Genomic DNA, 12998 nt, shown 5'->3' with positions numbered 1-12998 from the left:
AACTCTTCAAGCCAATGTCCTATCAGGAAATATGGATGAAACAATATTAAATAGGGATTAAACAGGATTATAGTACAGGATTCTTGTGGGTCCTGGAATCCTGGAAACGTTTTAGAATTAAAAAAATAAATTTCAAGAGTCTTGAAAAGTATGCAGTTTCTCAAAAACCTTTCAAAGTTTTGAAAAGTCATTGAATTTCTGACAGTGGAGTTAAAACAAAAAATTGATAACATCTGATTACAAAGAGCACCAATAAAAATATCTTGTTTCAAATATGACACAATTATGATCAATTAAAGAGTTTCTGTGCAAGATTTAGATAATTTGGTCTTTGAGTTTTGGGAAATGTCCCTGGAACAGTTTTGAAAAAGTCATGAAAGTCTGCCCGAATGTTGATAGTATATAAGGCTACAAAAAGTATATTTTGGCCTTCCTGTTCTGCGAATTTCTAGACCTAAAAATGAAAAGAAAATTGTAAAATGATGTGTATTATTGGAACCTTCTTGGGTTGAAAAAGAGAAATAAATCAGTGAAGTATATATAAAATGAGTATTAAAATTGAATGGTGGTTCTAGTTAGTTATAGATACAAAAGAACTGTGTGCATGTTCATGCCACAAGTCTGGGCAATAGTAGCTTGGATAATTTAACTTTAATCAATGAACAAAAACATGGTCACATTGGGCCAAAAGAATGACACAAAACCAAGGCAAGGGTGTGAATCGAAAGCAAAGAATTAAATTGTTGTGGCCTAATTTTAAGAGCCACTCACTGCTTTCATTTCTGCACTATAACAAATGATTCTGCTTAGAAAGCACATTTTCTAAATCAAGCTATAAAGATAAGAACTGTGGTTGTTCTGACACACAGTGTATTTTTCTAGTCAGAACAGATAAACTATAATTCCCCTCCTACCTGGCAAGGTGCCAGTCTTGCAGAACTGATGCTATTTTTGTACAGTTTAGACATATTTTGTGAGAAATCCCTGCTGGAGGCTACATGTATATTTCAGGGATTATAAAAATGTGATTTTATAGTGAATTCAGATAAGTGTTAAAATTAATGCCAAACAATCCACTTTTCTGCTTTTTTTACTACTGTGTGTATGTTGGGGGTGGGTGGGTGGGTGATATGTTCTATGCCTGCTCTAGAGATGGTTGCATGTCAAGTTTCTTCTTTCTGCCAATCAATCCATCCTTCCTTCAAATATGCAATACACAATCTTGTGAATGCAGTGAGTCCCACAAGTTTGAGGGGTATAGCATTGAAACTTTATATCTGCAGATGCACATAAAGACAAATCAGTTTAATTCTGTGATTTTTGTTTGAATTATTTCCATTTATGACTTGAATCTGGATATAGTATATGGCAGTATAGTTTCAACTCAGATAGTCTCAGTTTTCAGTGGATCACCACTTGACTATGTACATGTCATGGTCATTATTGACTATGTACATGTTATGGTCATTATTGACTTATGTACATGTCATGGTCATTATTGGAAGATGGACATGTCATTAAATCATTTTGAGAATGCAACTACATCAGTCTGTATTATCAAGATCACAGTCACTTTGATAACTTTGATAATGACCAAGATTTTATGAGGTGGTCTTGCACCTGACTGGCTGAGCATTGTAGCCTCTAAAAAGCCCTATTTCTGATTTGATTTTGATCAGGCTTGGAATATGGGCTTTTAAATAAAGATTTCACAAAAATTTAATAATGAGAATGATTCACCAACACTATTAAGGTGGTCATACATCTGATTGGCTGAGCTTGTTATCACACTAGAGTTTTTATTTCTGACTTGATTTTGATAAAATTTAAATACATGTACTTAAATCATCATGATCTTTATTTCAGACAGTTATGGCATGATCCATAATATTACCTCTCAAGAGACTGTATTTAATAGCCTTTTTGTCAGACTTAGGAAATAGGTTTATATCATCAAGATTCTGATTGATAATAATTGTGAGTGAAAAATCCAAGCATATTAATGACATGGTTTTGCATCAGAATAAATGAGCTTGTAAACACTCTAACAACTATAATTTAGTTCAAGATTTTGATAAAACTAGTTAAATTGTCAAATATCATCAAGATGTTAGACTAGTTTAATTATATAAAGGATCTATGCATATTTATGAGGTAATCTTTCACCTGATTAGTTGAGCTTATTACCTCATTAATCTAGAGACCATATTTATCATCTGTTCCAGCTTCATAAAACTTGGTAAACGGGTTATATTGTGAAGATTCTGGATAAATTAAGACATAAACAGGAGATTTTGCAAATTAGTCATGCCTTTGAAAATATTTTTATTAGACAATTATAAATTATGCAAACTGAGATGATATAAAGTTTTGGAGATAGCTTACACAGAGTTGTATTTTTACAATACTGCATAAGTCCACTTAGTAAAATGGTCAGCTGTTAAGTTCTGTGCAGGTCAGGTGAGCAACATCAGGCCCACTTTGGCTGCATGTTTGATGTTATGTTGTATGTACCATATCTCATGACATGTTAGCCTGATCAATCATCCCACACATATGTAGCACCAATGTACCATTACAGGTTTATGAGGTCTTTTACTGGGCTGTTTACATTTATAAAGAACCAGTTATGATTAGAAAGCAACATTTAGCAAATAAAATTAGTAAATATTTTTATTTTATTTGATCCACATCAGGTCATTATATGAAAAGTTTTATGAATTATCAATCCTAATGCTTTTAAAAATCCCGTTATGTTTTTTTTTCTTCTTTCCAATCATATTGCTTGGATTTGCACTTGAACATTGTCTCAGCAGACATCTATGGAGTTTTAATACAGACACAGAACTACACAAAGTACAATGTACCCTAAATTTTTTGTAATATTTAGTAATACAACTAAATTATTACAGTGGTCAAAGTTGGAATCTTTTCACTGAGGAGAGAGTAGGGTACCTTTGATGTTAGCCATGTGTTTTAAGAGAATTGGCACTTTTCAGAGCAGACAGGAATATTTTTTTGCAACCAAAGGATTTGCAGCTTTGATAAAATTGAGAATTGAATCTTTTTTAAGTAAAAACATATAGAAGTACAGTCATGCATCTAACATGCACAAGTAGTCATGTATGTAACATACACAATACAGTCTTGTATCTAAAATACAAAAGTACAGTCATGCATGTAACATACACAGGTAGTCATGTATGTAACATACACAATACAGTATTGTATCTAAAATACATAAGTATAGTCATGCATGTAACATACAAATGTACAGTTATACATGTAACATACAAACATAACAGTCATGCATATAACATACACAAGTACAGTCATGTATGTAACAGCAAAAGTACAGTCATGCATATAACATAGAAAAGTACAGTTCTGCATGTAACATGCAAAAGTAGTCATGTATGTAGCATGCAAAGGGTATAGTCATGTATGCAACATACAAAAGTACAGTCATGTACGTAACATACAAAATACAGTCATGTATCTAAAATACAGTCTTGCCTGTAACATAGAAAGTACAGTCATGCATGTAACATATAAAAGTACAGTCATTCATGTAACATACAAAAGTACAGTCATGTATGTAACATAAAAAATAGTAGTTATATATTTATCCTTCTTGAAACAGACATTTAATTATATGGAAGACAGAAAACAAGACAGATTCAGGAGGCATCAGAAATGAATGAATACATGGACATTAACCTTGACAAAATGGATAAGCCTCAGTAACCTATCTCCAATCATTGGAGGTTTTTTGTTTGGAGAACATGATTTCACTTCATGTATTACAACATAATCTTGATGGCTGCTTATTGTAGTTTTCTAATTTTGAAACCCTGTTTCCAGTGTGTGAAGTAAGTGTATTTGTAATGCTTGCTGTCTATAAACAGTCATTTCTTTTATTCAGCTTGAACTTGCTAGTTTCTAAGTTTCCCCAATAGTTGTGTTCCATTGACCTATAGTTTACCATAAACAGTTACCTCCATTTAAGCAACCAGCCAATATGAAAAGGTTGTGCTGTGTCCATATTCACTCGATTTTAACTGCCGAGAAAGGACAAAAAGTTGGTGTACGCAGCCTCAAGACCATTTATTTAAATATTTTTAATATAGTTGCACTGATATGTAAAATGAATATGTTAATGAATTTTTTATTTATTTATTTCAGGGTAAAATGGGTATGCCTGGCTTCCCCGGTATCAATGGAATTCCGGTAAGATCCATTTGATCTAATTTAATGACAACATATTACAAAAGACTCTAATCTTGACACATCTTTGATATTTGCACTATTTATTGTAACCCTTCATTATTTTCATTTATAATGGGAAAAAGATTTAACATCTGTTTTGAAAGTGAAATTTATACAGTTAAACCTGTTTGTACTGACCTTTCCTGGGACCACACTGGAGATCTTTCAGGGGACCATTCAGAGTAGCTTGCAGGGGGACCACATGAGAAGTGGTCAAAAATGGTGATCTTTGTATGTACAGTTAAAAGTTATGAAAAGTCGATGAGAAAGAAATTATAAAGTGTAGATAGACAGATAGATAGATGGATGACCTTGGATGGATAGATGGATTCACCAATTAAATTAGAATTACTGTATCTAAGAAAGTGAAAAAATATCATCATTTTGAATCTATTGTGTCAAAAATGATAATGCTTCTCAACATGATATGCAGTTCTTTATCTGATACATTACTAAAAAGAAGAGGACCAGAAAAGCAGTGAGTGTCTTTAGCAACTTATTATAAGGAGTTCTCAATTTTAATCTGATTGGACCACAGATGGGACAGGTACAAACATGGTCCTAATTGGGAGATTGTCTCATCATGTAGTATATGCTAGGAGAGATGTTTCTGTCATTTATTGGTCCCAATCCAAAAATAGTGTACATTTTACAAATTTTGACTTGAGAATTCCCAATTCATAAAGTCGTAATATAATAATAGTTTAGAATAACGAAAAGATAAATTATAGGCAATATTTATTTTCCTTTATAAACATTTTCCCCATTTAAACATGAATAGTTGCAAATTTTTCAAAATTCTGCTGTCCTTCGACTCCACTGCTGAAACAGCAGGAAAGTTCCAGTTACTATTTTACTTTGTAAATGGGATTAATGAAACATGGTTGCAGCCATCTTTATTCATGATTGGTCTTAATGGGTGGTTTTAACCATTTACACTTGCTTATAAGTTGGGTTCAACTGCAAACAAATTAGACCCTGATTTTCTGGGGCATATTGTGCCACCTGCAGATCAGGGTCTGTGTTGTTTCCTTTACTGATTACTCCTGACAGACTGCATATATGATGATACCTCATGTAATGGCAGATCTGGGTCTATACAGTTTGCAGTGTGATCTGACTTATAAGCAGTGATATATGGCTTATGTAATATGGAAGTGACACTGTGATACAATTTACTTTGATGAAGCAGGCTCTCAAATAATTGCACTACACTGGGTTACCATTTTCATTTTTTTCTTTAGGGTATTCCTGGACCACAAGGGCCACGGGGAGCTCCAGGTTTGGATGGATGTAATGGAACACAGGTAAATCATTTTATTTTTTGGGAATCACATTTATTCATGAAACAAACATGTTTGTGGCTTCATGGTTGCTATAATAAAGGTTGGCAGGGTATAAAAGGGCACAGCACCCTGCCCTCAATTCCAGTGCTATATGCTTGTTTGTATACTATTGATGTCTCATCTTGTTTTCTGGTATCAAATTCCTTCTGAAGTTTGATATAAAAAAGAATGTGCTTTTTAAGACATATAAGTGAACTAATGAAAATTGATTGTGTTTGGAATCAGAAATTTTGCAACGCGAGTTGTACTTGATGAGAAAGCAATGAACTTATTTCATGCAGATGAAAGAGTAGAAAGAGACTCTGATTGGAGAAATCTCTGTAGACTGGTTTATTTCAGATTACAGAAGTAGAAAGAGTCCTCAGTCAAGAGAAATCTCTATAGACTCGTTTAAAGCAAATGACAAAGTAGAAAGAGATTCATTCCAATTTCTGTGAAATCTCTATAGATAGTTAAAATAAAGACAAACTTTGACTATAGTTTCTGTAAAGTCTGAACACATTTTTAAAAAATCTCATATTTAATCACCTTTTGACTGGAATGGAGTTTTCAAAGTTCTGAGGGTATGAGAGTCCTGATGTTATGCATGAAATAACCAAACCTGCTTTATTTTCAGCAGCAGCAAGGTTAACAACTTTATACAATTAATTTTGACAGTTAAATTTTGTAACATTATTTAAAAGCAGCTTTGTGATATAGTGGTATAGAGATTAACCTCATATTTCTGCTTTGGTTATGGGCTGTAGCAAGTTAGGACAATATTGCCCAGTGACAAAATCAAAATAAAAAAATCTGTACCTAATTAAGTCCAGGCTAAATAACTTGGTATGTAAAATTTGATTCCATACCTATGGGTCACCTCTGCTGTTTACAATTAAATAAACTGGTTCAGACAAACTGTCATGAAAATTAAAAAGAATACATATTTACTACAGCAAGCAGTCTCAAATAAATAGAAAGTTGAGCTTTACAAAACTGTATGTACTACTGGCTGAACCAGTCCCAGGATAAAATCTGGACCAAATTCCAAATTAATTGGTCTGGACAAAGTCATAGATTTAACAGAGCTTTGGATACCTTCTCCAATTTCTGAAGCCTACCGTATGTAGACACTATTCAAGACATAGTATATAAAATGTTGTGGTAAGGTATTTCTACAAGAGGGAATCCTAGCTTGTTACTTGCATTGAAATAATTTGACCCCATGATTTCTTCATCTTATCTAAAAACAGATAAGATGGAAGTCATGCATGTATCTAAAAGACACAATAAATCATGTTGCAAAAGCTGAATAACATTTTTTTAAAACAAAATTAATTGCTGATAAACTGTCTTAATGATTACTTTGAGCTTTGATTATGGTTTTGGAAAGGAAGCACCTAAATGTGATGACCTTTTGTAGATATTATTTGGAATTTAAGAATTAACGTCTAATTGTAGATTTTATTTGATTTGTATGAATTGAGGTTTTTTTACTTTTAATAAAGATTTTGTCCATTTTAATTTGTGATAATGCTTAGAATGAAATAATGTTTGTACTTGCTTATAAGTGAAGTTCAGCTGTGAACTACATACATCCCTATCCACCATCACATACTGTACAGGCAGGTCAGGGTCTATGTATGTTCTACTGATTACTCTGAACAAACTGCTGCATAGACCCAGATCTGCTTGTGCTTTATCCAATGGCAGATCTCAGTGGGTGCAATTTGCAGTTGGACTCAACGTATAAGTGTGTGTGTGTGTGTATATATATATACAGCATGACCCTTATATGAAATTTTATATACATATATTTTTCTCATACACCAAAACAAGATTCATTCTTAAAAGTACAAAAAAACCATAAAAAGTTTATTATCATTTTCGGGAAGAGATCGGAAATGAATAATACAAGACAATAACGGTGTGATTCCTGAAATTTTATATGTATTTTTCTTGGACATAGAAAAAGTTTTTTCTTCTTAAAAGTGCAAAAAATAATATGGAAAAAAGTGTATTCTGGGATCGTGTAGGGCTTCACTAATGTCGCAAACTATGATATTTTTCCCTTATTGGCAGCAAAATATACCATCTTGCAATTTTTTTAAATATTGGCAACATTTTTGGCTGTTTAAACTTGTTTATACAATCATTGGTTTAGAGTGGAGAAATTCAGAGGCCCTATGACATGTATATATGTATATATAAACAGTATACACATATATGTACCAATCCGTGGATCTCTAAATAAAGTAAACTAATATATATGCCTTCTGTTTTCACACAGGTGTATTTCTCATTTAATATGCATCAATTTAAGATGGTAACTGTGCCAATGAATCACGTAAATTACCACCCACATTTGTACCTCCACCTCCCCCCCTCCACCTGCAAATATTTTGGGGTACATGCATCATTTTCTTCAGCTAACTGACCTGGTTGCTTATAACACGGTTCGGTCTATAACACGGTTGGGTTATTTTGCTTCCAACAACCATGTTATGGTGGGGTCACACTGTATATATAGTATTTTCTTTTGTCTGGTATTTTATATTTTTAACTGAAACTTACATTTATTGACATCAGTAAGCATGAATATGTTTTGTACAATGTTATTCAGGTATTAAAAAAAATATTAATGATATTTAAAACAATTATGAAAGATTTCTATTTTAAATGACATGTTGATTATCTACATTTCTTTTTATTATGCAAAATTTATTTGGGAATTTGCATAACTTCCATCTAGCCATCACCATATCACTTTCGAAGTTTCTGGGTGGAAGTTTATGAACCTTTCTATTGGTACTCATGTAACCCCAGTGGTAACCATCTGAAAGTGGGGTGTCATCCAAAGCTTTGGCCCCGGGGGCAGGGATCAATGGTTAAATACACAATAAATTTAATATAATGACATTTTCAAATAGTTTGGGACCAAATTTCACATATGATGTTATATCAGGAATTTGACAAATTTTGTGTTGTGATTAAAGTCTTGGTCACTGTCTTTGAGACAGATAAGATTAGTAAAGGGGGTGGGAGTAAAAGGAGTTTTTTTTTAATATGCATAGTGAGGATTGCAGATGTTCTTGTTTCATATTCACCAGAGGTTCACCTAATTCACATTATCATATTGCTTGCAAAGGAAATGGTGGCAGCAATTACATTATGGTAGTGCTGATATTTTAAAATATTTTTAATTAGATCAGCTTATATGCATATGTAAATGCAAAGAATATTGTCAATTTTTTATATTTATGTAATGTATAAATATTTAAACAGATATACATATTGCACACATATTTATTTGTTACATAATTACTTATGGAATAGCCATCTGTGCTGCTTTAATCTTCTTCCACCATCCTCTTATTATTTTTTTCTACCATTGCTGTGGCATACTTAAATGTGCTGAATATTATTCTAGATGTTTATAAAGTTTTCTTTTATCAATGCAAGCCACAAAACCTTGAATTTTTAATTCTACAAGTATATATATCAGAATTAAATACACATTATTTCCAAATAATATCTAATTCAGTATGACATTTGTCTCTTAGAACTGACATAAAACATATCAATACTGTTTTCACAAAAAGTCTTCCCAAAAATGAAAGAAGTCAAGTCTCTTCAACTTCATTACAAAATGTACATAGTGATGATTCATAAATAATTTTGTGGAGAACATTGCATGTAAAACTCTCTTGTTTTGTAACCAGGAAAATTCTTTTTTTCTTCAAAATTACAGCTATTAATGAAGGGCTTTATTGCATTAAAAAAATTCTGAAGTTTCGGTCTGCATCGTAAGTTGAGACTGTATAATATCTGTGTTAAATGTTTCCTCTCAATCAATGACGGAATAAATCATGATAAATGAAGACTGCCTCTGGTAGGTGCATTACCCCCCCCCCATTCTGCATCAGGTTGATATAGGGGTAATCAAGTTTAATGATGTGGTAAATTTCTCAGACTGTTTAGAAATTTGGCATTAATATCAAGTCTGTGAACCTTGACTACTTATAAAGTCTCTACTGCTTGACAAGAAATTCAACAGTCTGCACATTTGTTACCATAAACTCAGAGTTAGGAAATCAGCTCTTACAATATTGATGAGTAAGCAATTTTGATAGGAAACAGTTGGAAGTATCATTTGTTTTGATGGTCTAAGTTTTGAGAACTGCTGCATTTACTCAATCTATGCTTTGTTCAGCAAATTCATTAACAGCCATATTGTCCTCAGCTGTAGCTAATTTGAAGAATGTTTTATGGAATGGCATCTGTGTCAGACCAGGACTTTTAATTATCAGTCAAATGGTTTGGTTTGAGGAGTTTATGGCCATTTGTCAGCAGATGATAGGCTAACATAAGATGGCCAGGGAAGACCCTGGGAAGAACCACTGACCCATGGGAAGCTGCTAGGTGAGATATGAGTGATCACCTTAGTCAACTCTGTCACCCAGGGACCTGTCAGTCAAATGTAGTTTGTCTCCTTTATTTTTCAGTATAATAATGAAATCATGCAAAAAGATGTCGTTTTAAAATTGTGTAATTCAGCGTAAATCTGAAGACTTCTTTCATTTTCACTTGGCTGTGTTTGATAGGTTTGCTCCTAATAAATAAGAAAATTCTGGTGGGCTTTGGATAGATTTCTTTATTGTTAAATAAGACCTCAAACCACATGTAAGACAATTTCAGCATGCTGCGAATTTGATATAAGATATTTGCCATACATGTATATAGTAGCTTATAAGATGGGTCCGACAGCAAAATGTATATTTATCCAAATCCAGTGCATAATGTACTGACAGATCTGGGTTGATGCAGTTTTTTTTTAGTAATTAGTAGAATAAACAAAATAGACCCTGATCTACTGGCACATTATGCGACTCTTTACTGAGGTATATGCTGCATGCAATTTGACTCAGGATATTAGCTAGTATATATGATATTTCTGAAGTTAACTATGTACATTACTGAATTATCTAATTTTACATATGCCATCGATTCATACAAGTCATAATGGGGAGGGGGCGAAGGAAATTTTGATTGCTTGTGAAATGTTACAGACTTGAGGTTCATTTTCTAACCTTTAATTATTTGTACAGCTGCAAAAATCATTATTAAAACAACATTACAGTATCTCCAAATAAGCATTGCAAGCCATGTAGACTCATCTGCAACAAAATGTTTCTTATTTAAAAAATTGCCAAGATGGCTTTAGCATCATTAGCTTCATCGTAATTTCAGACAAATAGATTATACTATTAAATTCACTTTGATTCTCTCCAATTGAGGTGTTACCAGTAGTAGATGTGTACAAATCCTTAAAATAGACACTGTAAGACTATACATTTTTATATGAGGGACTCCTGCTGGGATGTTCAGCCCTGTTTTCTGATGTGTTTATAGAAGGCATCATACCTCATCTTTAATGGAAGGGTCTCAAACTAATACCTATGTTTAGTCTACCAGTTGAAACTTAAAACCAGGAACCAAATTCTGATGACTCATCTCTTGTATAACAGATGTGTGCCCCCCACTAGACAGAGAAATGTGGGAACACATAATTCATCCCAGGGGTAGATTCTCCATACAGGAAATGTGAGAACCTTATTTACTTAGACAACCAGTTTTTGTTATTAAGGAATGGATAAAATGCTGATCTGTCATATCTTGCACCCAAAATTCATTACATGTGTTTTAGTCCCCTCTGATTCTCACACAACAGGTCTGGAATTAAACATAAATTTCTTTGCCAAAGAAGGACCATTACTTTGAGAATTTTATTAGTCCTGCCAAATATTCAGTAGTTTTGCCACAAATATTGGCTGGTGACAATTGAAACTTCACTTGCCTTGGGCTTGCAGGCTACCATACCAGGGCCCAGTAATGTGGAATGAATTGCCCACTGAACTTAGACACAAAGACACAGTGATCACATTCAAGAGGGCTCTCAAAACTCACTTATTTCGACTGCAAGAACAAACTTAAAGACCTAATAATGTTTCCTACCTGAAATATTCTCAGCATGTTTTTTTATTTTTTAATGTTTTTCTAATTTCATGTTTGTTTTTGTAATAATATTATTATGTTTCTAATCTTATAGGTGTTGTCTAATGTTGTAAAGCGCTTAGAGCTTCTAAAGATTAGGCGCTATACAAAGTCCTCATTATTATTATTATTATTACTGTTAATTTTTAACTTACATGTGATGATACCTTGTTCTTCAGTTAAATTTTTCTTCATTTATCAAAGATTGTTTAGGTAAGAAAATGCCTGATTAGTTTATGAAGATTCCCAGCTTTTCCTAACTTTTGTCATGTCTGAATTAGGTTGTCTTCCTGTGAATTTGGGTGTCTCCTTTTAAATTAGGGTGTCTCCCTGTGAATTTGGGTGTCTCCATCTGAATTAGGGTGTCTCCCTGTGAATTTGGGTGTCTCCTTCTGAATTTGGGTGTCTCCCTGATGATGAACAAGATGCTACATATGTCATCTGTAGATTTTATTAAGTTTTTGAAATAAATATTATGATTTCTAAATGTCCAGATAGTGTTATGAACAAGATATTTGGGGCAAAAAAGGAAAGAACAAGAGAAAGAAAGCAAGAAATGACTGAGTTGTAAATCTCCAAATATTTCAGATGCTAATAGACTAGAGCAGGAAAAAATGTTAAAGGTGATGGCTGAACTTCTTTTAATTCAATTCACAACATGTTTTAAATTTTATATTTCATTGCTAGTTACTTGTTCACTTGTAAGTTTAACAATTGTAAAAGAATGGGCCCTAGGTATCTTCCAAAATGCTCATGGGAAAGTTACAGTTCTATGTATGATAAGTAATTGATTATAAGTCAAGTGAAATTGCAAACAACAAAGATCCTGATCTGCCATAGCATAATGCGCCTGCATACCAGGGTATATGTTGTTTGTTATACTGATTACTCCCAATAAAGTGCACAGACCCAGATCTTCCAGTGCATTATGTGATGGCAGATCTGGGTCTGTACAATTTGCAGTTGGACTTGACTTATAAGCGAGTACACATGGTTTTTAGTGTCTTGAAAATTTGATTGTGTGACCTGTAGTTTTCATGTTACTAATTGAACAATCTGAATCATTGAATTAGATCCCCCTTTCATCTTGCCATAGATGTTCTGATAAACTTTATTCCATCTCATACTACTATCCATAATTTGCTTATAAATCAGATCCAACTGTGAAGTGTACAAACCCAGATCTGCTAGCATATTATGCGGGTCTGTATGGTTTGTTTGGAATACTCAAAACAAACAACATAGACCCTATCTGCAGGCATGTCATGCAGAAGCAGATCTGGGTCTGTTTTGTTTGCAGTTGGACCTGACTTGTGTGCAAAATATTCATTGTGTCTTTCAGATCACTGT

At 33.2% G+C, this 12998-nt stretch overlaps 1 protein-coding gene across 1 annotated transcript in view; it reads left to right on the top strand.

Moving 5' to 3' along the window:
- LOC149799903 (uncharacterized) overlaps positions 1 to 12998 on the top strand; it is a 174827-nt gene that overhangs the window by 69503 nt on the left and 92326 nt on the right. The window contains exons 5-6 of the mRNA XM_089959353.1: positions 4186 to 4230; positions 5514 to 5576. Coding sequence (XP_089815479.1) covers positions 4186 to 4230; positions 5514 to 5576 — 108 coding nt within the window. The remainder of the gene's footprint in view (positions 1 to 4185; positions 4231 to 5513; positions 5577 to 12998) is intronic.

Source organism: Sinohyriopsis cumingii, chromosome 5 (assembly GCF_028554795.1).
Source record: "Sinohyriopsis cumingii isolate HCF-2022 chromosome 5, ASM2855479v2, whole genome shotgun sequence".
NCBI lineage: Eukaryota > Metazoa > Mollusca > Bivalvia > Unionida > Unionidae > Sinohyriopsis > Sinohyriopsis cumingii.
This window is presented reverse-complemented; position numbering and strand designations above follow the sequence as displayed.